This window comes from Macrotis lagotis, chromosome 2 (genome assembly GCF_037893015.1).
Source record: "Macrotis lagotis isolate mMagLag1 chromosome 2, bilby.v1.9.chrom.fasta, whole genome shotgun sequence".
Taxonomy (NCBI): domain Eukaryota; kingdom Metazoa; phylum Chordata; class Mammalia; order Peramelemorphia; family Peramelidae; genus Macrotis; species Macrotis lagotis.
In genome coordinates this window covers 111,746,526-111,770,309 of record NC_133659.1, presented here as the reverse complement: position 1 = coordinate 111,770,309, position 23,784 = coordinate 111,746,526, and the positions used below count along the sequence as shown (strand labels likewise).

Genomic DNA, 23,784 nt, shown 5'->3' with positions numbered 1-23,784 from the left:
TCATCATTAATATCCTATCTCTTAATTATGGGTATATGCCAAAGTTGTGTCCTGGGTCCTCTTTTCTCTATATAATCTCTTTTGCTGACTTCATCAGTTTCCATGGATGCAATTATCACAACTGATTCCAAGATCCATTTCTTTGTCTCTAGCCTGACTAGTCTATCCACTGAACCACCTAATTACCCAAGGGAAAAATAGATAACAGAAACTGTTACTCTAGTAAAAAGTAGTAAAACACTTAATGACCTCAATAAGTTCAAATCACAGGCCCAGATGTGGGCCTCTAATTTGTTTGTTAGATGATGTAGGAGTCACTACTGGGCCACTATGATCTTTAAAAAACTGTGGTTATAGGGGAGGCTAGGTGGTGTAGTGGATAAAGCACCAGCCTTGGAGTCAGGAGTACCTGGGTTCAAATCTGGTCTCAGACACTTAATAAGTACCTAGCTGTGTGGCCTTGAGCAAGCCACTTAACCCCATCTGCCTTGCAAAAATCTAAAAAAACAAACAAACAAACAAAAACTGTGGTTATGGGGGGGCGGAGCCAAGATGGCGACAGGAAAGGACTGTCTCTTATGTGTTCTCACTCAAAACTTATAAACTAAGGACTCTAAATTTTTGAGAGACAGAATCCACAGAGGGATGCAGTGAGGCAGTTCTCCAACCCAAGGTAACCTGGAAAAGAGCACAAAAGGCTCCACTCCTCGGGGTTGGAGGGCTGGCCGGCCACCAGAGCGAAAGAACTTCAACCTTCCAGAGGCAGCCCCAGGGCACTGGGAGCCTCAGCTCACAGCAGGGAGGGCAGTTTCCTGATCTACACCCCAGGAAGCACCAGACACAACTTGGGGGGATCAGTAGGGGAACCTCTGTCAGAGCTAGCACGTGAAGCCCAGCCTTCAGGGTACACAGCGAGCATCATGGCCCAGGCAACCCAGATCCACAAATCGGAAGAAGCGGTAAGCAAGAGCCCCCAGGGCATGAGTGCTGAGCCTAGGGAGGGGAGTGGAGAGAGACTGCTGAGGTCTGTCCTCTGTCCCTGGAACAGGACTATGGGGTTCTGACCACATTCTGATCCTGATTGCAGTCTAGGACCCCCAAAGAACAGCAGGGCCCCTCCCACCTCAGCCCTGTGGCAGAGGGGTATGCTTATGGTCATTCACAGACCAAGAGGGAAGACAGAGCCTCACACACAGAGATCCTTGTCCCACTAATACTCAAAAGTTCAGGAAGCACCCCAAAAACAGGCACAGGCTGGAGAAATGAGTAAACAGAGAAAAAAGAGGAACACAATTGAGAAATACTTTGCCTATGATGCCAAGAAGGACCAAAACACTCAATCTAAAGATGAGGAAGTACAAGCTCCTGCATCTAAAGATTCCAAGAAAAACAGGAATTGGGCTCAGGCTATGACAGAGCTCAAAAAAGACTTTGAAAATCAAGTAAGAAGAAGAAAAACTGGGAAAAGAAATGAGAGAGATGCAGGAAAAACATGAAAAAATGAAATCAGCATGTTAGTCAAGGAGATCCAAAAAAAAAGCTGAAGAAAATAACATGTTAAAAACCAGTATAGGTCAAGTGGATAAAATGATTCAAAAAGTTATTGAGAAGAAAACTTTAAAAAGCAGAATTGGTCAGATGGAAAAAGAGATAAGAAAGCTCTCTGAGGAAAACAAATCCTTCAGACAAAGAATAGAACTGAGGGAGGTTGATGATTTTACAAGAAATCAGGACACAATACTTCAAAACCAAAATAATGAAAAATTAGAAGAAAATGTGAAACATCTCATTGAAAAAACAACTGATATGGAAAACAGATTTAGGAAAGATAATTTAAAAATTATTGGAATACCTGAAAGTCATGATCAGAAAAAGAGCCTTGACATCATTTTCAAAGAATTACTAGAGGAAAATTGCCCTGATATTCTAGAAGCAGAGGGCAAAATAGAAATTGAGAGAATCCACCAATCTCCCTGAGAAAGAGATCCCCCCAAAAAAAAAACAACTCCCAGGAATATTATAGCCAAGTTCCAGAACTCCCAAGTCAAAGTGAAAATATTACAAGCAGCCCAAAGGACACAATTCAAATATTGTGGAGCTGCAGTCAGGATCACACAGGACTTAGCAGCAACTACATTAAAAGCTCATAGGGCTTGGAATATAATATTCCAGAAGGCAAAAGAGCTTAGAATGCAACCGAAAATCAGCTACCCAGCAAAATTGAACATCCTCTTCCAGGGAAAAAGATGGACTTTCAATGAACTAGGGGAATTTCAAATGTTCCTGTTTGAATGGCCAGAGCTGAACAGGAGGTTTTATCTTCAAATACAGGACTCATGTGAAACATAGAAAGTGCAGGAGGGCAGCTAGGTGGCACAGTGGATAAAGCACTGGCCCTGGAGTCAGGAGTACCCGGGTTCAAATCCATTCTCAGATGCTTAATAATTACCTAGCTGTGTGGCCTTGGGCAAGCCACTTAACCCCATTTGTCTTGCAAAAACCTAAAAAAAAGTGCAGGAGAAGGGGAAAATATGAAGGACTTAATGGTGATGAACTACATGTATTCCTGTATAGAAAAATGATACTGAAAATACTCATATGAACCTTCTCATTTAATAGAGCAGGTAGAAGGAGCTTTTATAGATGAAGCACAGGAGAAAACTGAATTTGAAGATATGTGGTGTAAAAATGGAGTCAATAGATATAAGGGAAATGTAATGGGAGAAAGAAAAAGGAGAGGTGGAATAGGCTAAGATATTTCATATAATAAGATTTTTCTTTATTACAATGAGCTATTGCAATGATATGGAAGTGGGAGAAGGCAGGGGGAATGAGGGAATCTTTGCTCCCATCAGTGGTAGCTAGGAGAGGAAACAGCATATATACTCAATGGGGTATAGACATTTGGAGTAAGAAGGAGAGAAGGGGGACAGGCAGAAGGAGGAGGCATAATGTGAGTGATGGAGGAAAAGATGGACCATGAGGGGAGAGTGGTCAGATATAACACATTTTCTTTTTTACTTCTTGCAAGGGGCTGGGATTAGATGGCTTGTCCCAGACGCTAGGCCTAAGGTATGGGGGCTCTAGGCCTCTTGGCCTCAAGGCCGGAGATCTGTCTGCTGTGCCACTTAGCTACCCTACAGCAGAGACAGATTGAAAGGAGAGAGAAAATATAGTACATGATAGTAGAGAAGTACGAATGGAGGGAGTTGTGATCACCAATGGCAATGGTGGAAAAATATGGAAGTAACTTTTGAGATGGACTTATCATAAATAATGTGATCCACCCACGACAGAGCTAGTGGTGTTGGAACACAGCCTGAAGCACATTTATTATTATTATTATTATTATTATTATTATTATTATTATTATTATTTGGGGGGGTTGCTGGGCAAATGGGACTGGGTGGCCTGCCTGGGGCTGCACAGCTGGCTGATTGTTGGGTGTCTGAGGCCAAATTTAGACCCAGATGCTCCTGGCTCAAGGGCCAGTGCTCTGTCTGCCACCCGGCCAGCCCTACTATTATTATTACTATTTTGTTTTATTTTGGGTCTTTTTTTTTTGTTTTTTTAGGGCAAGGGGTTGGGGTGGCTTGCACGGGGTCACACAGCTGGGTGATTGCTGGGTGTCTGGGCCCGGATTTGGGCTCAGGTGCTCCTGGCTCCAGGGCTGATGCTCTGTCCACTGCGCCACCTAGCCATACCTACAATTATTTTTTTTATTATTATTATTATTATTATTATTATTATTAATTTTAATTTTTTTCTCTCCCCTTTACTTTATCGCTGATGTGGGTCTGTATTTTTGGGGGGAAGGAGGTATTATGTTTACTCTTAAACAAGAATATTTTAGTAATGTATAAAAAAACATTATTTGTACAAAATAAGAATAAATAAATAAATAAATGAGAAAAAGAAAAAGAAAAAAAAAAACTATGGTTATTACTCCCCTTCAACTATATCATAGCCCAGCAACCAGATCTTCTTGCTGTCACACGTCCTCCTGGTATCTGTGTGAAGGTACAGGCTTGTCCTCTCTCTGGAATGCAATCCTTCACTACTTCCCACCTCCCTACGCCCCAAAGAATTCCTAGCTTTTGCTAAAGCTTAGTTTAAATGTTTCCATTCTAGACAATAAGCGCCTTGAGATTAGACATGATTTCATTCATGTCTTTGCATACCCAGTGCTTGGAATTCAGTAAGTATTTAATAAATACTTATTGGTTGAATGCAGCACTGTTTACTCAAGAATAATCAAAAGAACAGAGAAAGGTCTCTACCTCAATGAGAGGCTCCTTCTAGAAAGGATGTACAGAAAGATAAAGGATATGAGAAAGAATGATCTAGACAGGCAAATAAGTATCTATACCAGTGAAGTGATAGATGTCCACCAAGGTATTATAGAATATACAAAGCATTTTCAATTGCATTACCTTATCTGATCCTCATAAGAAAGACAGGGAAGATACTGTTATCATCACTTTATCAAGGAGGAAAGACTGCTAACAAGATTATATAACTGTCCAAGGTCACAGGGCTAGAAAGTGGAGGCAACACTTAGGATCCAGGTGTTTTGGTTCCTATCTAGTGATTTTTCCACTGAATAACTGCTTTACTCTTAAAAAGGAGAAAAGCCATATTTATTATTATGGGGCTATTTCGAGGGCATCTAGGGGAATCAAAAAAATGTAAATGGCAATCTGCCACAGAAGGGGCAAGCTTCATGACACAGAGTTCTTGGCCTGTAGTCAGGAAAAGTTAATTTAACCCTGCTTACCTCAGTTTCCTCATTCATAAAATGAGCTGGAGAAAGAAATGGCAAACCACTCCAGTAGTTTTGCCAAGAAAACCCCCTGGGGTCATGAAGAGTCAAACATAAATGGAAACAACTGAAACATATCAGTGAGTTGAGTTTAAACTCAATATCTCTGGGTCTCAGTTTCTTCATCTATAAAATGATGGAGTGGAAAAAGACAGTCTCTAAGGTGCCTTCCAACCCTCAATCTATGACCCTTTGCTAGACAATGGATCCTCTGAACAAGGAGGGACAACTGTTCACATGCCACCAGGTAGCCAAGCCCAGCCCAACCTCTCTGTTCTTTTTTCCTACTCAAGTACACCCTAAGGGTCTATTTCTAGACAAATTATTTTGTTTCATGAGAATACTAGCTTCTGTTTCTTCACAACAGTAAAAGCCCAACCCATAACAACAATGCAAGCTCTGCAACCCAACCAAGGTCATAAGTTTAATCCTTTCCTGGAAGATTTTAATAATACATCTGTCCCTTTCCCCCAGGCTTGCTCCTTATGATCCTCCTCAATGCTCTCTGTCTCCATCTCTTCTCTGCTACCCCAGTCATCCACTTAAGCTGATAGAGAAGGGGTAAGAAAAAGGTACCAGGGATTTAGTAGTTTGTACTCCAGCTGATAGCAATCTACAGCAGAAAATTTACACAATGTAAATTAAAAGCAATAGGAAAAGCATAAGTACTTTACAGATATTTTTCTCATTTGATCCTCACAACACCCCCTGAGAAGTAAGTGCTATTATTTTCATTTTACAGTTGACTAAACTGAGGCAACTAGCAGTTAAGTAATTTGCCCAGTACTCTACAACTATTAAGTTTCTGAGTCTGAATTTGAACTCAAATGTTCTGGACTCCAAGCCCAGCACTCTATCCATTACATTACCTATCTGCATTTCAAAGCACTCTGAATCCACTCTCTGAGACTTTTTTAAATTGGGGGAAAGCAGCATTACAATAGAAAAAGCAGTGGATTTAGAATCAGGGATTTGGGTTCAAATCCTCCCCTGATGACATCTGTGAGAACCTGACTGGTTAGGTTACTCCCTGCTCAAGGATTCAGTTTCCTTCTCTGTAAAGTGGAGTCAGGCTAGACTTTAAGTCCCTCCCAGTTCAAAAGTATGAGATTATAATAATAAGATAGCAACAATAATAGCTAACATTTCTATAGTGTTTACTCTGTGCTAAGTACTTCATAATTAGCTCAATTTCATTTGAGCTTCACAACAACCCAGGGAAGAAGGTACTTTTACTATACTATACTTTTACAGATGAGAAAATGGAGACAAACAAGTTAGAGTTACACAGGCAGCACATATCCAAGACTGGATTTGAACTTAGATATTCCTACCTACAGACCAGGTACTTTATCACTGCTCTGCCTAGCCACCTATCATACATTGTGTTCTTGTAAACTTCCATTTCTTCAACAAATCCAGGAAGTCATTCTGCCTAGAAACCCTTCCTCACAAATGAATCTCAGCTCTGTTGGGGATGAGGCAAAAGATATACCTATGTTGATATTTTTTGAGGACAGGATTAAGCCTGAGGGTTAAAAGAGAATAGCATAGGCTGAGACAAAAATGAGGGAAGGATTAATGCAAAAGCCATTTGAAAACCTTTTCTGCCTAATTTTTCAAAAACAATTTGTAGTACCTGTGTCATTTGCATATCATAATTACACATCCTATGTTGAGAAGCAGGTTGATAAGGAATGAGGGGTTCTTAATGTGGGGTCTATGAATGTTAAAAAGGAAGAAGGATTCTGATATCTCTATTCCAATATAATTGGCTTCCTTTGCAATCTATTCATTTCCTTTTATGTATTTCCAAACATTGTTCAAAAAAGCTAGGATAAAGCACTGATCCTAGAGTCAGAAGGACCTGAATTCTAATCGGATCTCAGACACCCAATAATTGCCTAGCTGTGTGACCTTGAGCAAGTCACTTAACCCCATTGCCTTAAATAAATAAAAAAAATTTAAAAATGAAAGACCCCTAAGCTTCACCAGATTCCTTGAAGGGTCTACCACACAAAATAAGATTAAGAACATCTGGTACAGATGTTGACAATTGATCTTGTTGTCACTCAGATGTGGGTTCAAACCCTGGTTCTTATACAAAGTAGTTCTATGTCCAGTCAAGTTTTCTAGTATTCCTAGTACCTTTTTAAAACTTTTGCTATTTTCACATTGTGAACTCTCTCATATCAATGAAACCAGCAGTCTAAACTGAAAATAGCAAGCATAGGTATATTGATATGCTAATGAAAAACATGACTGAGTGAAAATAAAATGACTGGTTCTAAAGAAATCAAAGAATCAGACCTGGAATCATAGATTTTGAGGTGACAAAGAACATTAAAAGATAATCGATTCCCTTTTTTTTACAGATGAGGAAACTGAGACCCACAGAGCTACTGAAGTTCTGGTTGTATAAATTGGAGTTGACAAGGCAATGCCCTTATTAGTCATTGAGTAGGAAGAGTCACTGACTCAAATGCACCTTTAAATTGGAAGCAACTCCAACCTTTACTCTGTTTTCTTGACTTCTCACTATGATGCTGAACATTAATCTCTAGCTTGAGGACCACCTTGTGAGTCTGAGATATTTGGAGAGCTAGCACTTATTGGTTGCAGCTCACAGGTGATAGGGAAGAAGACAACTGAAAAAAAAAAGCAACCTAAGCCCTAGACTTACTAAAAACAGTGGTTGGAAATTCTACCTAGCATCCCTTGTGATGAATTTTTCTTTGAGTTTTCTTTGGGGGATTTAACATATTTTAATATCCATTTCATTTAAGCCTGAGTGACTTTCCATACAACAATGGAACAAGAAAACTTCCTACCCCATTACGATAAAAATACTCTCCCTATTTTTCCTAGGCTAAAAGTCTACCTTCAATTTATCCCATATATATCTTGTACATCCCTAGTTTTTTTTTTTTTTTTTGCATGTTGTCTCCTCCATTAGAAGGTAAGTTCTTTGAGGGCAGAGACTGTGTTTTGCTTTTCTTTGTATCCCCCAATATTTAGCACAGTGGTTAGCCCCCATGCAGTGTGACAAGGACAGTTATTTGTACCTAATTACTTCTTTTTATAGCAGCATAGCAAAGCAATCACTACCAGCAATTGCAAACATTTCTGAAAAATGCAAGATGTTTCTCCCTTCCCCATTTCTTCCCCTCTCCCATATACCATTAAGTTAGGAACCATTAATAAAATGGTCCTCAGGGTCTCATTAGGAGCAGACCAGACTTCTCCCTGTGCCAGCATGATTCTCCCATTTTCAGTAAAATTCAGAGCTGCAGTTCACACAGTCTTGAGATTGAGGGAAAGGGCAGGCAAGCAAACACATCTGTTTCCACCTAATGAATGAGTAATAAGCTATGGAGTCTTAATTTCATCAAATTGGAAGTGTTCCTCCCTTGTTACTAGCCCCTGATCAATTTTCACTTTCATAAAAAGTCTGGTGAAGCAGGATTATGTCAAATGGAAAACAAATGGGGAGTCAGAGCTTTAGCTTTTTGGGTTTTGTTGGTTTTTGATAAATTGAAGAAAAACATAGAGATCAACCAAACTTTCTTCAGTTGGGCTAGAGCTCCCTCTAATGGAGAATAATAATTCATAATCATAAAACAAGCTTCTCCCCTTGGAGAGTCCAAGAGTGGTAGGAGGGTTGGATGTTGATTGTCAATCACTACAGAATTTTTACAGTTCCAGAAGTGAGAAAAGAGTGAAGACTGCCAGGCAGACATATGAAACTGAGGATCCTTTCAAGTAGATTAACAGCACTTAGCACTTCTCTGATGACAACCTTCTTACATGAGAATTAGATTGATATGGAAACGTAGATCAAGAGATAGGTTTAGAGTCAGAAGGACACAGATTCAAATCCCATTTCTGACATTAGTTAAGTGACCAAAGAAAAGTCACTTTTCTGAGCCTCAGTTTCCCTAACATGATAAGGTGAGGTTTATGAATTTTCACCATAAAACAAGGTTGTCATATGTCATCAAGAGATTCATTTGCCTAATCAACACTCAACAAACAAGTGACGGAACCCACTCTTATTTTAAGAAAAAATTCAGAGAAAGTCCCTTGCTCTTCTTTTTGCTGTTGTTGTTTTTGCAAGGCAATGGGGTTAAGTGACTTGCTCAAGGTCACACAGCTAAGTAATTATTAAGTGTTTGAGGCCAGATTTGAACTCAGGTACTACTGACTCCAGGGCCAGTGTTCTATCCACTGCACCACCTAGTTGCTCCTTGTCCCTTGCTCTTCTAAAGCAGTCTGCCTATCTTCTGAAAGAACTGACTCAACTTTCACTGGCTCCTCTTTCCTAAATGTTTAAGTTTTGTTAACTGCTTAAGAACGTGGGGGGGAATTAAAAAAAAAGAATATGGGGGAGACATTTCTGTAAAGGAATTGTCACTGTAACTGTAGTTACTACCATCACCAACAATAACTTTCCCAGTTAAAGAAATGACCCAGCAAAGTAATGATTCACCAATTGGAGGGAAAAATGTATATAATTTAAACACTGACAGTGGACTGGGGTAGAAAACCATTAGATGAAAAAAATATTAAACCTATTTCACTTAATAATTACAGTCAAATTAGAAGGAAAGAGAAGGTATCTAGGGAGAAGGGAAAAATAAATCATTCAAGGAGAGTATAATTTCCAATATATAAATCTGTCTCACTGTTTATAATCATTGGAAAAAAATTCAATAAGCTCAAGCTAATATATTTTTTCAGGGAAATATTGGAGAAGGGGGTATTGGGAAGGGTAAAAATAAAATGGGATTGGTTAAATGGAAATTCGTGAAGAGAGATCAAAGAAAAGCCAAGCTGTGACTTGAAGTTAGGGGACAAAGGTCATTAGGCTTGTACCCCTTTTCCAATCACCCTTGCCCCAGTAATCAGAATAGAACATAAGAACATAGAGTGAAGGAATAAAAGCTATCTCCCCACTACAATATCACTCATTTCCTTGTCTGTTTGAGGAAACAGTCTAGGGAATATTTGAAGAATTAAAAAGAGTTTCCAATCATAATTGAGGATAAGGGAAGGGAAGACAGAGGAGAGAATAGTTCAAACAGCAGACATCAACTCAATTTAAGAGTAGTTTGACTGAAGAGAAAAGCAAAAACTCTCCTCTGGAGGAAAAAGAAAAACTTTTACTAACAACAGTAGATTCCCAACACTATATCCAACAACCCAGGAGAAAGTGCATGGATCTGAAAAGCCAGGTGACAACTGTGAAAACTCTCCCACAAAGAGTGGCTTGATAACCACAGTATCCAAAATGTGCTACAAGTAAACCATTAAGTTTCTCTAAAAATAGAGGAATATCTAAAACATAATTGGAGTGCTAAATTGGGAACAAATACAGAATAAAAATTTTTTTGGAAGATGATAATAATGAATGATATGGTGAACCTGAAGTCAAAGATTCAAATTATATCATGAGCATTTACTAGCTGTGTGATCCTGGACAAGGTACTTAACTTATTATAACCTTAATTTTCTCATCTATAAAATGGGAATAACAATAATAATAATAATAATTATTATTATTATTATACATATTATACATTATTATACATTGCCATAGGGTTAAAAATTAACTTGTAAAAATGTCTTTGTTTTGAAAAATATGTGAAGCATTATTATTCAAATGAATGAATTTATGCCTTCATTGATTTAGGAGGGTCCCTCCAAGTGATGTACATCCTATGTCTTATCCATGTCCTCCCATAGGTTCAGGATGGGGGTCTACCTAAAATGGAGGAAGCCTTATTTCCTTTCTCCTGACACTGTACCTTGCTTAGCCACTTGTCATCCCTTGCCTTTACCACATGAATAACTCTTTCTTTTCCTAGCATACATTTCCTTTATATCTTTTACTCTTATTCTGAACAGGTTACATATTGCAGCCTGCTCACCATTCTGTACCTGCCCAGATACTGTATAGCAGTAAGATATATTACTGTCAAATCCCAACTATGACACTTACTAGTTCTGAAACTTTACATAAACAATTTACACTCCTCAAAATTCAGCTTCCTCATTTGAAAATATAGAAAATAAGAGTGCATATATTAGAGAGCTGCAAAGAGAGTCAAATGAGATAAGGTTTGTTAAATGCTTTGTAAGCCATAAAGTGACTTGTAAATGTTAGCTACTACTACTACTACTACTACTACTATTATTATTATTATTATTATCATTATTATTACTAGTAGTACTTAATATTAAATTTATCACCACTATCAAAAGTAATTGTCTTCATTTTGGGAAATAAAGAAAAAATCTTGCTGTTGTGGTTTAGTTTTGTAGGACTGTTTATGATCCTCTTTGGGGTTTTCTCAGCAGAGATACTGAAGTGGTCTACTATTTCTTTTTTCAGCTCATTTTACAGATGAGAAACTGAGACAAACAAAGTTAAATGACTTGCCAGGGTAACACAGTTAGTAACTGTCAGAGACCAAATTTGAACTATGAAGATGAGTCTTTCTGACTTCTATCCACTGTATCACTTAGTTGCCCACAGTTGAGGATTACTGAGGCTATGAACCTGAGAAGCTCTAAAGATAGGCATTTATTAACATCTCTTATAGATTCTTTGCAGATATGATCAAGACATAAAAGCTGATCAATAAGTGACTGGCTTAGAAATGATTAAATGACAAAAGCAAAAGGTGGCACTTGATGGAGTAATGCCAAATAAGTGGGAGGTCTTTAGTAGAGTGCCTTGGGGGGGCCCCCCCTTCTCTTCACCATGAGAGGGGATGAGAGGAAGGTCAATCCTGTTCTGTTCAGTCAATCAGTCAGCAAACATTCATTTAGCACCTACTGCTGGGGATACAAAAAGAAGCAAAAATAGTTCCTGCCCTTAGGGAGCTGACTGCGTAAAAAGGAGGATAATATGCGAAGAATTATGTACAGGCAAGATATGTACTGGAGATAATCAAGAGATATTAGTAATAAGAGAAATTGAGATAGACTTCTTGTAGAAGATGGGATTTTAACTAGGACTTGAAGAAAGTCAGGAAAAGGGAAAGAATTTCAAGCATGAAGGACAATCAGTGAAAATACCTAGCAACAGGAGATAAGGCATTGCTCTGGGGTGGGGGGCATTGAGGAATAAGAAGGTATAAGAAAACTGGAAATGTGAGGAAGAGGCCAGTTGTGAAGAGTTTCTCTCCTGAAATCAAAAGGGTATGAGATAGTTGTGTATCTGAGGCTGCATTTGAACTAAGATCTTCCTGACTCTCTAGGTATTTATTTACAACTCCAAATATGTACAGGATCATATATCCATCTTCAACCATCCTTCATAAAGCATTGGTCCAACTGTGTCACCATTGTATGTAATAAACTCCAGAGACTCCCTATCACCTCAGGATCAAATATAAAATATTTTCTGGTTGGCAATCCAAATGATCTACCCAAACGCTCCAAATCATCAGAGATGGAGCCAAGTTTCCCAGAAGAAAGTCTGCATTTTCCAGTAAAGTCTTGAAATTCAAGTCTCAGGTTTTCTGAGCCATCGGATCTCTTGGCTAAACAAGCTTTAGGGAAGTCTAGGAGATTTAGCATCAGCTAACTTAAGTAGCTAGTGCATTAATAGATGAAGAGTTGGTTATAGAAGGCATATTTCTTCTGCACTGCTCATGAAAAATCATAACTAACCAGCACTAACATAAACTGGAATTATGGAATAGACTGTAAGAGAGAAGATCCCATCACTCTCTCTGGATTAGAAGATGCATTTCTTTTTTTAATTTATGGAATAAAACAAGAATTTCCATAACCCAAGTTATAATAAAAAAAAAGTGAATGCATATACAACTGCAAATTCACTATGTATATTTTGCTATTACTTTTAAATATATAATAAAGTTATCCTGTAAATTCCTGTAAATAGCCATCTCTAGATGTAGACACAAATATGTATCATATATATACATGTAAATTTATATACATTTATATAAATTTATGTACATATATATTATATATATACATGTATGTGAAATCATTCTTTGCATACTGCTCTTTATCAATTCTTTCTCTGGATGCAAATAGTTTCTTCCTTCATATGCCCTTTGTAGTTAATTTGGGTATTTATTAAATGTATTTCTAAAAGATTCTGTACTAAAAACAGTGGGAAGCATCTTTCCAAAGGAAAGTTAATATTCCAGCATGAACCAAATGGATTCTAAGCATTAAAATGATGCTTCTGTTCAGAAATAGCAATGTTATGGAAAATAACATATTTCTAAAGAAGACAGGGGATGAGACATGGCAACAGATATATCACTGAGAAAATATATGATTAAAAAGAGATTGCCCAAATGCAGGAATGTATTTTCCTTGATTATGCATATTTGCTACAAAGATTTTATTGGGGTTTTTTCCCCAGTCAGGAAGAGGTGAAAGAGAGAAAAAAATATAAAACTGATAGTTGGAAAAAAATGGTTAAGGGAACTAGGGTTGTAGCCTGGTAAAGAGAAGTTTTAGTGGTATCCATCTTCAAGACCATCCTCCATAAAGCACTGGTTCAACCATGTCACTGCTGTGCATAATAAACTCCAGAGTCTCCCTGTCACCTTCAGGATCATATACAAAATTTTCTCTTTGGCATTCAAATATCTTCATAATGTAATCAACTCCTATAAACAGAATATTATTGTAATGAAAAAAATGGTAACTATAAAGAATTCAGAGAAACTTGAGAAGATGTATATAAACTAATGCCGAGTGAAGTAAGCAAAACCAAGAGAACAATATACACAACAATGTAATGGAGGACATCACTGAAAGACATAAGGACTTTGATTAATGCAGTGATAAAACATGACTTCTATGGCCTGATGGTGAAACATACCTCACCTCTTAGGAGAAATGAGGTAGACTACAGGTGCTGAAATGGAGCAGACCGTCAAACAGGGCAAATGTGCTCACTTGTTTTGTTTTATTGTACTATTTTATTGCAAGGAAGGTTTCTATTCTGAGGAATTTAGGAAGTTGTCTGGAAAGAAAAAAAATACAGTGATGCTAAGGAATAGCATAGGTAGAGGAAGCTACTTACTCTTCAAGTGTTTTAACACAACTGTGAGAGTATCCCTTGGGGAATATTTTAATTGTCCAGTTGTTTCTGCAAGCAAGTATGATATACAATGTTCTAAATCTGCCACTCATATATCACTGCTATTTTACCTTAAAATCACTTCCTTCTCTTTCTAATAAACGTCCACAAATCTACTTTGTTAGGAAAGGACAAGACACAAAGTACAGCAACTAGATGCAATTTAACTACTTATCCAAACTGTTAAATTCAGCTTGGTCTGTGTGATAGGAAAGGGTATGGGAAATAGCTTTGTGGAATGCATTAATATCCAAGCAGTTTTCATCTTGAGGGAAGGGGAGAAGACTATTCATTCATTAAACAAGAACGATAAATTGCATTTACTTTCCATGTGTTTTCCTGACATATTTCCAGTGTACTGCAGACACCCTCCCTCCTTGCTGTTCATGGTGTTTCTATTTCAGTGGGGATGGCCTCCTATCCAGATCATCGTTTCTCTTCAATACTGAACCCACAAGCAAATATTCTAACTTTGAACATCTGGGAGGCAGAGCCCAGAAGAGCAGCCTCCCTAAGAAACCAGAGGTGAGAAAAAGTAGGGTAGATTGACAAGAGCTAAGGTTTCATTTGAACACTTACAGAAAGGAGTCAATTGTCATGCCCAAAACAAAAATGCAGAGCTAGGAGAGTATAACGGATAGAGTACTGAACTTGAAGTCTGGAAGACTCAAGTTCAAATCATCCCAAAATACTGTGTGACTTTGGGCAAGTCACTTAACCTCTCAGTCTCAGTTTCCTCATCTATAAAATAAGGATAATAATAGCACTTACCTTGCAGAGTGGTTGTGATACTAAATGAGATAACCTATATAAGGAACTTAGTCATAAAAGCTGTATTAAATAAAATATCATATATATTATATATTAACATAAACACAACACTAACATTACTAGATAGCAAACCATGAACTCATATAAAGGATCTGCACAGACAACCTTATGAGAATAAATAGACTTAATGCTTGGAAATTGGCATGAACTCTTCTCTTTATTCAATTATTACCTAAATAAATAGCAATTAAATGTCTACTAGGTATTAAGGCATTTGCCAGACTCTAAAGTTATAAAATTAAATAAAATATGAGCTCTTCCCTCAAGAAGTTTACAACCTAGTTAGAAAGGGAAGACAAGAGTGATTATAATAAAAAAACAGAAGGCTACTGAGCACATAGAGGGGTATGAACAAAGTCTATGAAGTACTAGGAAGGAGAGATCACTTCTTCTATGGGACATGAGAGAATACATCATGGAGAAGGAAATATCTTCAAGGTAACTAAAGGTAGTAAAACTGCTTTCATTTAAAATGCTATGGCATTTTAAGGCAGTAATTATATGTATGTGCTATATAAATATAATATTACATATTATATGTATATCACAATAGACAACTAGGTGGCATAATCAATAGAGCACTGGATCTGAAGTTAGGGAGACTCCTTTTCCTGAGTTCAAATCTGGCTTTCAATACTTACTAACTGTGTGACTTTGGGCAAGTCACTTAAACCTATTTGCCTCAGTTTCCTCATCTATAAAATGAGTTGGAGAAGGAAATGATAAACTACTCCAGTAACTTTGCCAAGGAAACCCCAAATGTTGACATGAAGAATTTGAAAAGACTGAACAAGGACAAAATATAAACATATATATATATATATATATATATATATTTATATATATGTGCATATATGTGTGTATATGTGTTTGTGTATGTATCTTATATTAAATACATACACACACACATGCAAACATGCACATAACCAACTTCCAACACCCTCTTCTTCCCTTCCAGAAAAGGCAAGAAAGCAAATGACCTTACCTCTAGAGACTTTGTAGACTTCATAGAAGGAATAAAAGTGGAAACTCAGAGAAATGATCAGGTAGAGAAATAATTCCCAAGTGGGTAGCATTGCTATTTATTGCAGGATCCTGGAGAAATCCATAAAGTGTTCCTAAAACTAAAAAAAAAAATTGAAGTTATCTGCTAAAGAAGTAGAGACAGGGAGAAACCATTCCCAGTAATGAAAAATATAAGGCCTTATATGCTTGATTTCCACATGAAATTCAAACACAGATTATCAAAAGAATGACTTCTTAGAACTTAGAAAGAGAAAAAAAGGGAACTATTAACTGTCATGAGTGTATATATTCAGAATATCTGGATTTCAACAAGGCATTTGGTTGGTACTCTCATGGAATATTCTCAAGATGGAGAAATATGACCTAGGGCAACTAGGTAGCACAGTGGATAGAGCACTGGCCCTTGAATCAGGAGAAATATGACCTGGATAATAATAAAATTAAGTATGTTTGAAACTGTTTAACTGACAAGATACTGAGTGAATTCATTCAAGCTACTGTGTGAATGGTTAATTCCATATCACCCACAGAAGTTGCAGATATCATTCTGTGATTACCTCAGATCTATCATTTTACATTTATATTTGCACTAAAGGTGTCTTTTATATAGAACAATTAATAAATTGTTATTGTTTATTATTTTAAATTGAACCTGGAGAGAAGTATCTATTAAAAGGTCCTAGGGCTCTGTCCTTGGTCCTGCTCCATTTCTCATTTTTATCAGTAAATTGGCTAAATGATAGAGAGAAAGCAATTTTATAAAACTCATCCACAATGATGAATAAATTTATTGTTAAACCCTTTCCACCACCACAATTTTCTTTCATTTTTAGGAGAGAATACTTACAAACTCAAAACCTTACTTCACTGTACCCAATCTATAGGTTTGATCTGAGAAAATCTGATTCACCTTCTCTTCTAGGTCTATTCTCACTGGTTAGGAGATGCTGAAGCAACTTGTGCTTGCATTTTTATCAAGTTGCTGTTAAAAATGTATCAGTGAGTACCTTACTGTCTTCTCAATTCTGATTACTTTAACCAATACTTTTCCATTGAACTATCATCTTTCACAATCACCTCTGCATATTTCTAATCAAATATTATTAGTAAAATATCTGTCATCACTTAGACATCCTGTAGCATTTTTTTAATCATCTGTGTAATTTATGTCCTTTAAATTCCATACCAGCTGCAGAGACTTATGGAAACCAATAAAAAGAAATAGAATCTAAAAAATCAATATATACAATGACTACAATCATGTAAAAATGGGGGAAAGGAACTAAAAAAAACTAACATGAATATAGGTAGTATGTAATTTTAATGACTTAGCATAGTTGTAAAAATGAGTTAAGAAAATACACCTCTCTTCTTTACACATGTGGGAGTTGAAGAATTTGCATCAATTCATACATTGTCTTACTATGGAGATGTTGATTACTTCTGTTAAACTTTTTTTCCTTTCTTTTTTTTACTATGTCCTTTCTATTTTTTTTTAGTTTTGTTTTTACATATTTACAGACTATGCTCACTCTCTGAAAGGTCTCATAACAAAGCAAAACAATTTGGCAAAAGTAATAACATGACTGTTATAAAAAGTAATAACATGTACTCTTCTAAAAGTACAATGCAACATTCCCCATCTATAGCACCCTCTTCCACTTCTCTATTTTTAATTTTTTCAATAAATATAAATCTATTTTTCTCCTTCTCATCTCCTACCTCATTCGAAATATGAAAGGGAAAAATTCCTTGTAACAATAGGCATAGTTAAGCAAAACAAATTCCCCAAAATAAAGATGTTTCATTCTCCGTACTAAATCTATAGCCTCTCTGTCAGGAAGTATGTTTCATTTTTTAAATCTTTGTTATAAGGATAGCTCTCATAGAGGGTTTAGATATGTTCAGAAATGATGGTGACAGTAATAATAAAAGATATCAATAAAATATTTTTAAAAGAGAAAAAAATGAGAGAAATTGAAAGTTCAGTTTTATAATTTACCAGAGTTATTATCCAAGGATCATAAATTTAGAGCTGAAAAGGTTCTTAAATAACCTAAGTCAATGTCTTCAAATCAGAAGAAATTCCCAAGAGAAGGAAAGGAGAGGGAAGGAAGGAAGGAGGGAGGGAGGGAGAGGGAGTGAGGAAGAAGGGAGAGAGAGGGAGAGGGGGGGGAGGGAGAGAGGGGGAGGGAGAGAGGGGGAGGGAGAGGGAGGGGGGGGAGAGAGAGAGAGAGAGAGAGAGAGAGAGAGAGAGAGAGAGAGAGAGAGAGAGAGAGAGAGAATGAAAGAAGAGAAAAGAAGGAAGAGGAAAAGAAAAAAACTGAATCAAGACATTTTATCCTTCTTCCTCAGGAATTTCCCCTACTAATTAATTGTAAATCTCATAATATGATATGAACATTCATTCTAGATCAATAAAATGCTAAAAGGCAGCATAATGAACTACCCTTGTGTAGACAGTTGTTCACAATCACATCTGCCAAAAGACAGAATTTTTAGCCTATAGTTCTCACAATACAGAAGGTCATAACAACTTACATTAGTATTGTGTCTTATGCTACCCAAAGAAAATCCACAAATGCTAATAGGATTAAGTGTAAGATTGTTATCAATTTTATCCCTTCTTGGTGACTAGTATCATTTGGAGATGAGGACACTGAGGCTCAGAATGAGAAGTGGCATGTTCAATAGCACATCACTCATCAGTTGCAGAGCCAGGAGCAGAACTCAGCTTCTCTGGGTTCCTAATTGAAGGTTCCATCCACTGCACCGCAGGTAGACTATGAAGAACACAAGAAAACATTCCCAATTTCTATCTATTATAGCAACTACATCTCACTTTACCATAGAAGAGATTTAGAAGGTACTTAATAAATATTTACTAATTGACTGATTCATTTAATCTATGCCCACATTCTGATAAATATATAAATCTAATATATATTAGGTTCTAGTCAATTTTTCATTTCATTTCAGAGGCATTTTATTTTCATAGTTTTCCTGAAAACAAAACACACTAATGCCATATATCTAACATTTGCTGGTTTCAATTTTTTTCAGAAAAAAATTTTAACAGTCCAATTTAACTGATTAAACATGAAACCAAAGAAAACATGTAAATGTGATTTTTTTTAAAAATCATAGCATTTAGGGATACCCTCCTAGAAAATTAATTTTAAAGTCAATCTAATGTAATCAAAACACGTAGTCAAAAAATAATAATCAAAAACACATACCAAGAAAATGACCTACCTATTTAATGTATTTAATGTTTAAATAAGGCAAAGGCCTAGCTACACTTCCTATCTGGCTACAACCAAAAAGAAATAACTCAGCAGTTCAATAAAGATAAGAACTCAAGAGAAAGCAAAAGTGTTTTCAAATTAGGAAGATATTAGGAATATGAAGACCACAGCAAAACAATAAAAGTAAGGGGTGCATATGACCCTCTAGATTAAAACTGCAGGGATAATAACTCTGTAAGATGTTTCCAAAGAAAATGAGGACAAGGAACCCACATCCCAGAAAAGACTGTATGGATGGATTCTATTCCAGGTTGCAACCTAATGACAAATAGCACAGAGGCTTGATTTTCTGAATAAGCATAAGGATACAAAGAATCTATGTAAAGTTATCCTATCCTCCAAGAGAATAGAGACCATATTTCAAAAGACTAAGGTTTCCACATATGAGAGGTCTTCCAGTTTCCCACCTTTATTATATTTTAGCTGACCTGTTGTCTTTGGGAGGAGGAGATACAGGCATGCACTGATAACCTTCCTATTTCTGAATGCTATTTGTAGATCAAGAGATGAGAGAAGCCAGACTGATCGGGAAAAAAAAACAAAAAAATTAAGGATGGTGTTGTGATAACAATTTACATTCAGATAGACCTGAGTTCAAATCCAACCTCTAGTCTTCAACACATATTGGTTGTGTGACCCTGGCCAAGTCATTAGACCTTATTTCAACTGTTCAAGACACAGAGAGAATGTATGGGATGGAAACAACATGTTCTCCCTTTTGACACAGAGTCTGTGATTCTATGAAAGGCACAGTAAGTAATGAGTATTATTAATGTTCAGATTTTTACTAGCCCACCTCACTGAATTATAGTGAGGATCAAAATAGTAAGGTACTCTATAAAGTGGGCTATACTCATTTTTGACAATAGATTCTAATATCATCAAACTCCTCTCAGCAATACAAAGACCTAAGACAAGTCCAAAGGACTTAGGATGAAAAATGTTAGCCCCTTAACAGAAAAAGAGGGGCAGCTAGGTGGCACAGTGGATAGAGTACCAGCCCTGGAGTCAGGAGTAGCTGAGTTCACATCTGGCCTCAGACATTTGGGAAAGTCACTTAAACCCATTGCCTTAAATAAATAAAATTTTAAAAAAGAGAGAAAGAGAAGTCTGAATGCAAGTTGAAGCACATTTCATTTTACTTTCTTTTTTCTTAGAGTCTTTTTTTAATCTATGTTTTCTTTCACAACATGACCAATATGAAAATGTTTTGTATGATATACATGTATAATCCATATGAAATTGCTTGCTTTTTCAATGAGGAAGAAAATGTGAAACTCAAAATTTTTTTAAATGTAAAAAATTACTTTCACTTGTATTTGGAAAATATCAAAATATAAGTAAAACCTGTGACGAATGAAATTGAATTGTTACTGTTAACAAACTGAAATCTAAGAAGCAAACAGAAGAAACACAGAAAGAAGAAAAGAACTTGAATATCACACCCTCTATTGGGTGAAAGGCAAAGTGAACAATAATGCAAAAGTCATTTGGGTTTTAAGAAAGGTCAACCCCAGAGGCGGCTAGGTGGCTCAGTGGATAGAGCAACGGCCCTGGCCTCAGACACTTAATAATAACCTAGCTGTATGGCCTTGGGCAAGCCACTTAACCCCTTCTGCCTTGCAAAAACCTAAAAAAAAAAAAGTCAACCCCAGGGAATGGAAAGTCGGATCTGCAGTCAGGAAGACCCATCTTCCTGAGTTCAAATGTGACCTCAAGTCAAGTCAGATGTGACTTACTAGCTTACTAGTGTGATCCTAGGCAAGTCACTTAGTCCCTGTAAAATGAACGGGAGAAGGAAACGGTAAACCATTTCAGTATCTTTGTCAAGATGGACAGATGAAATGACTAACAACACCTCCAATCTTCAATACCCAAGGTTTGCTATAGTTGTCCATAGATAGGATGAATAGTCTCAGCAGAGTTCTGGCTCAAAGGAGATCTTGGAGTAGAGCCTGGATGATCAGTTGTCAGGGATGGCCTCTGTGCTCCCTTTCCAACTCTGCAGTTCTGTAATTATCGCTATTATCAACAGTACCTAAAAGTGGTAAGTCATCACCATTATCACCACTATGCAAAAGTGATAAAAGTCCTTTTAAGGGATTTCTTTTTCCTTACAAGGCCAAGTAATCCAAATTGGGAATTAAAAAACTCCCCACCCAGGGCCTGTTCACTGAATTTCCCTCCCAAGGTGATCCTCTCTTATTGGCTCAATTTAATTCTTAAAATCCAAACAAATTATGGGAATGAAGAGAGGAAATAAAAGGAGAAAGAAAGAGAAGAATAAGGTAAGAGGAAGAGAGGTCGGAGAAAGTGAATCCCTACTCTATGCAAGCAACACCAAAAAAAAAGGGATGGGGACGGGACCCAGAAAATGTATTTCCCCTCCACCATTTCTGAGGTTCCAGGACTGACAAGATGTTGTTATTGTTTAAAACATCCTAGAAATAGAACTGAAAAGAACCTTAGAAACCATCTATTCCAATCCTCTCGTTTTAAAAACGAGGAAACTGAGGCCTTCGGGAACCTGAATCCAGTTCTTTGGACTCCCTCCCCGCCCGCTCTTCACTCATTAATTCGCAGCACGGACGTCTGGAAACATTAACCAGCCAAGCAACACTTTGCTACAGTCGCGCTCTGCAGTAATGATACAATGTGTCGGATTAAGGTTCGCCCAGGTTGGATACAATGAATCCCCGGAAAAGCCAAGGGGGGGGGGCAGCTCTTTCTGAGCTGCCTTTGAAGTTGTGGCCTGGGCCGGGCGTGCAGGGAGGCCGAGGGCGCCGGGGAGGCCGAGGGCGCCGGGGAGGCGGCCGCAACCTTCTGGGAAGCGCCGGGGCAGCCCGGACCTTCAGCCAGTCCCCGGGGCGGAGACCACAAGTTGGGAAGATAAAGAGGAGTGCGCGCGCGCGCGGCGAGGACGCGCCGCCTGGGGCCTGCTAGGAGCGCCCCCCCAGCCGCGGGGTCGCGGCTTTCGTTCCCCGAGCTCCGGAGCGGGCTCTGGAGGCCCCGGCGCCGCTCTCGCCTGCCTCCCCACTTTTCTCCCTTCTTGCCCAGCCCCCCTCCCACCTGCACCCACCCCCATCCACTTTCCTGGGTTGGGGGGACCCAGGCGCGGGGCTCGGGCAGGGATGCTTTCTGCCCCCAGTCCTCGGGTACGTGAGGAGATGTCAGGTGGGAGGTGGAGGTCAGCAAGGGGAGGTCTCTCTAGCTACAAAGTAAAGCGGAGCAATTTTTTTGAAAAAAATGGCAAAAACCAAAACACCTCAGGGAGCCCCCCGGTCACCGGCTACCAACCTCCGGGCTGTCCCGGGCGGCTGCAGAGACGTGCTCAACCACCCTCTCTCTGCACTTCCGAGTCCAGGCGGGCCCAGTCGGCTTGCAACTCTCCCGGCCCTCCCTCCTTCCCTCCCCCGCTGCCCTTTGGCAGCGCGCCGCCGACCCCTGGCCCGGGAGCTCCGAGCGCGCGCCCCCGCCCGTCCCCCAGCACTACTGCGTGCGGAGAGCGCGCCGCCGCACTGGGGCGAGGGGAGGGGAATGAATGGGGAGGGGGGTGGGGGATAGGCAGCTTCAGGAGCGCGCGGCGGCCTGCCCAGATTTAGGGGTTCTTGATGAGTGGGGAGGGGCACAGCAGCGGGGCGGTGCCAGCGACCCAGGAGTCGGAGATGCTATAAAAAAAGGCCGCTGTTGAAGAATGTCCACGCATCCCCTACTGGCCGGTTAGTGATTGGCCAGTAGGCCAGCTGGCCAGTGGGTAGTGTAGTCTGCACCATCTGCTTTCCACCTCACCTCACCGTGTCCTAGCCTTTCTTTCGGTTTCCCCACCCCCATGTCTACTAAAGCTACCTAGACACTCGTCTCTGCGTTGTCTTTTGGACCCGGCTATGGGTTCAAAAGGAGGGGAGTTCACCAGTGATCCTAAAAATGCAAGGTCTTTCTTCATTCATAACAGATAAATATCATTCAGATGAAAGTTTCTTTTAAAAATTAGTATTCTCACTGCCACTGAACGGGCCTTCATTTTCTCTAACTGGGATTCCAGTAATCGCCTTTTTAATCCAGGAAGGGTCACTAGATTCATAGATTTAGGGACTGAGATCACTCTAGTCAAAACACTTCCTGTTATAGATGTGAACCTGACACCCGGAGAGGTGAATTGGCTTGGTATCTTACATTTCAAGCAGAGAGAGATATAGGGGCCATCTAGTCTAATCATCATAATCATCATAATATAATGATGAGGAAATTGGAGCACAGGTCATAAGTAGCAAGACTACCCAGATCCTTTGATGCTTTTTTAAAAATTTAAGGCAATGGCATTAAGTGACTTACCCAAGGTCACACAGCTAGGGAATTTTTAAGTGTCTGAGGTCAGATTTGAACTCAGTTACTCCTGACTCCAGGGCCAGTGCTCTATGCTCTGTGTCACCTAGCTGCCCTACATCCTTTGATTCTTTTTTTTTAGGTTTTTGCAAGGCAATGGGGTTAAATGGCTTGCCCAAGCCCACACAGCTAAGTAATTATTAAGTGTCTGAGGGCCCATGCTCTATCACTACACCACCTAGCCACCCCAGATCCTTTGATTCTTAAAAAAAATCTCCAAAAAATCCACTGACCTTTCCACTACACTAAAAGTTAATCTAAATTTTGTACCCACCCCC

General features: G+C 38.6%; 1 protein-coding gene across 1 annotated transcript in view; it reads right to left on the bottom strand.

Moving 5' to 3' along the window:
* Positions 1-22,521, bottom strand: part of HHAT (hedgehog acyltransferase) — a 505,442-nt gene extending 482,921 nt beyond the window's left edge. The window contains exons 1-2 of the mRNA XM_074222592.1: positions 22,421-22,521; positions 15,775-15,913 (exon numbers count right to left, since the gene is read on the bottom strand). Coding sequence (XP_074078693.1) covers positions 15,775-15,865 — 91 coding nt within the window. The 5' untranslated portion in view covers positions 15,866-15,913; positions 22,421-22,521. The remainder of the gene's footprint in view (positions 1-15,774; positions 15,914-22,420) is intronic.
* Between the last annotated feature and the right edge of the window lie 1,263 nt (positions 22,522-23,784).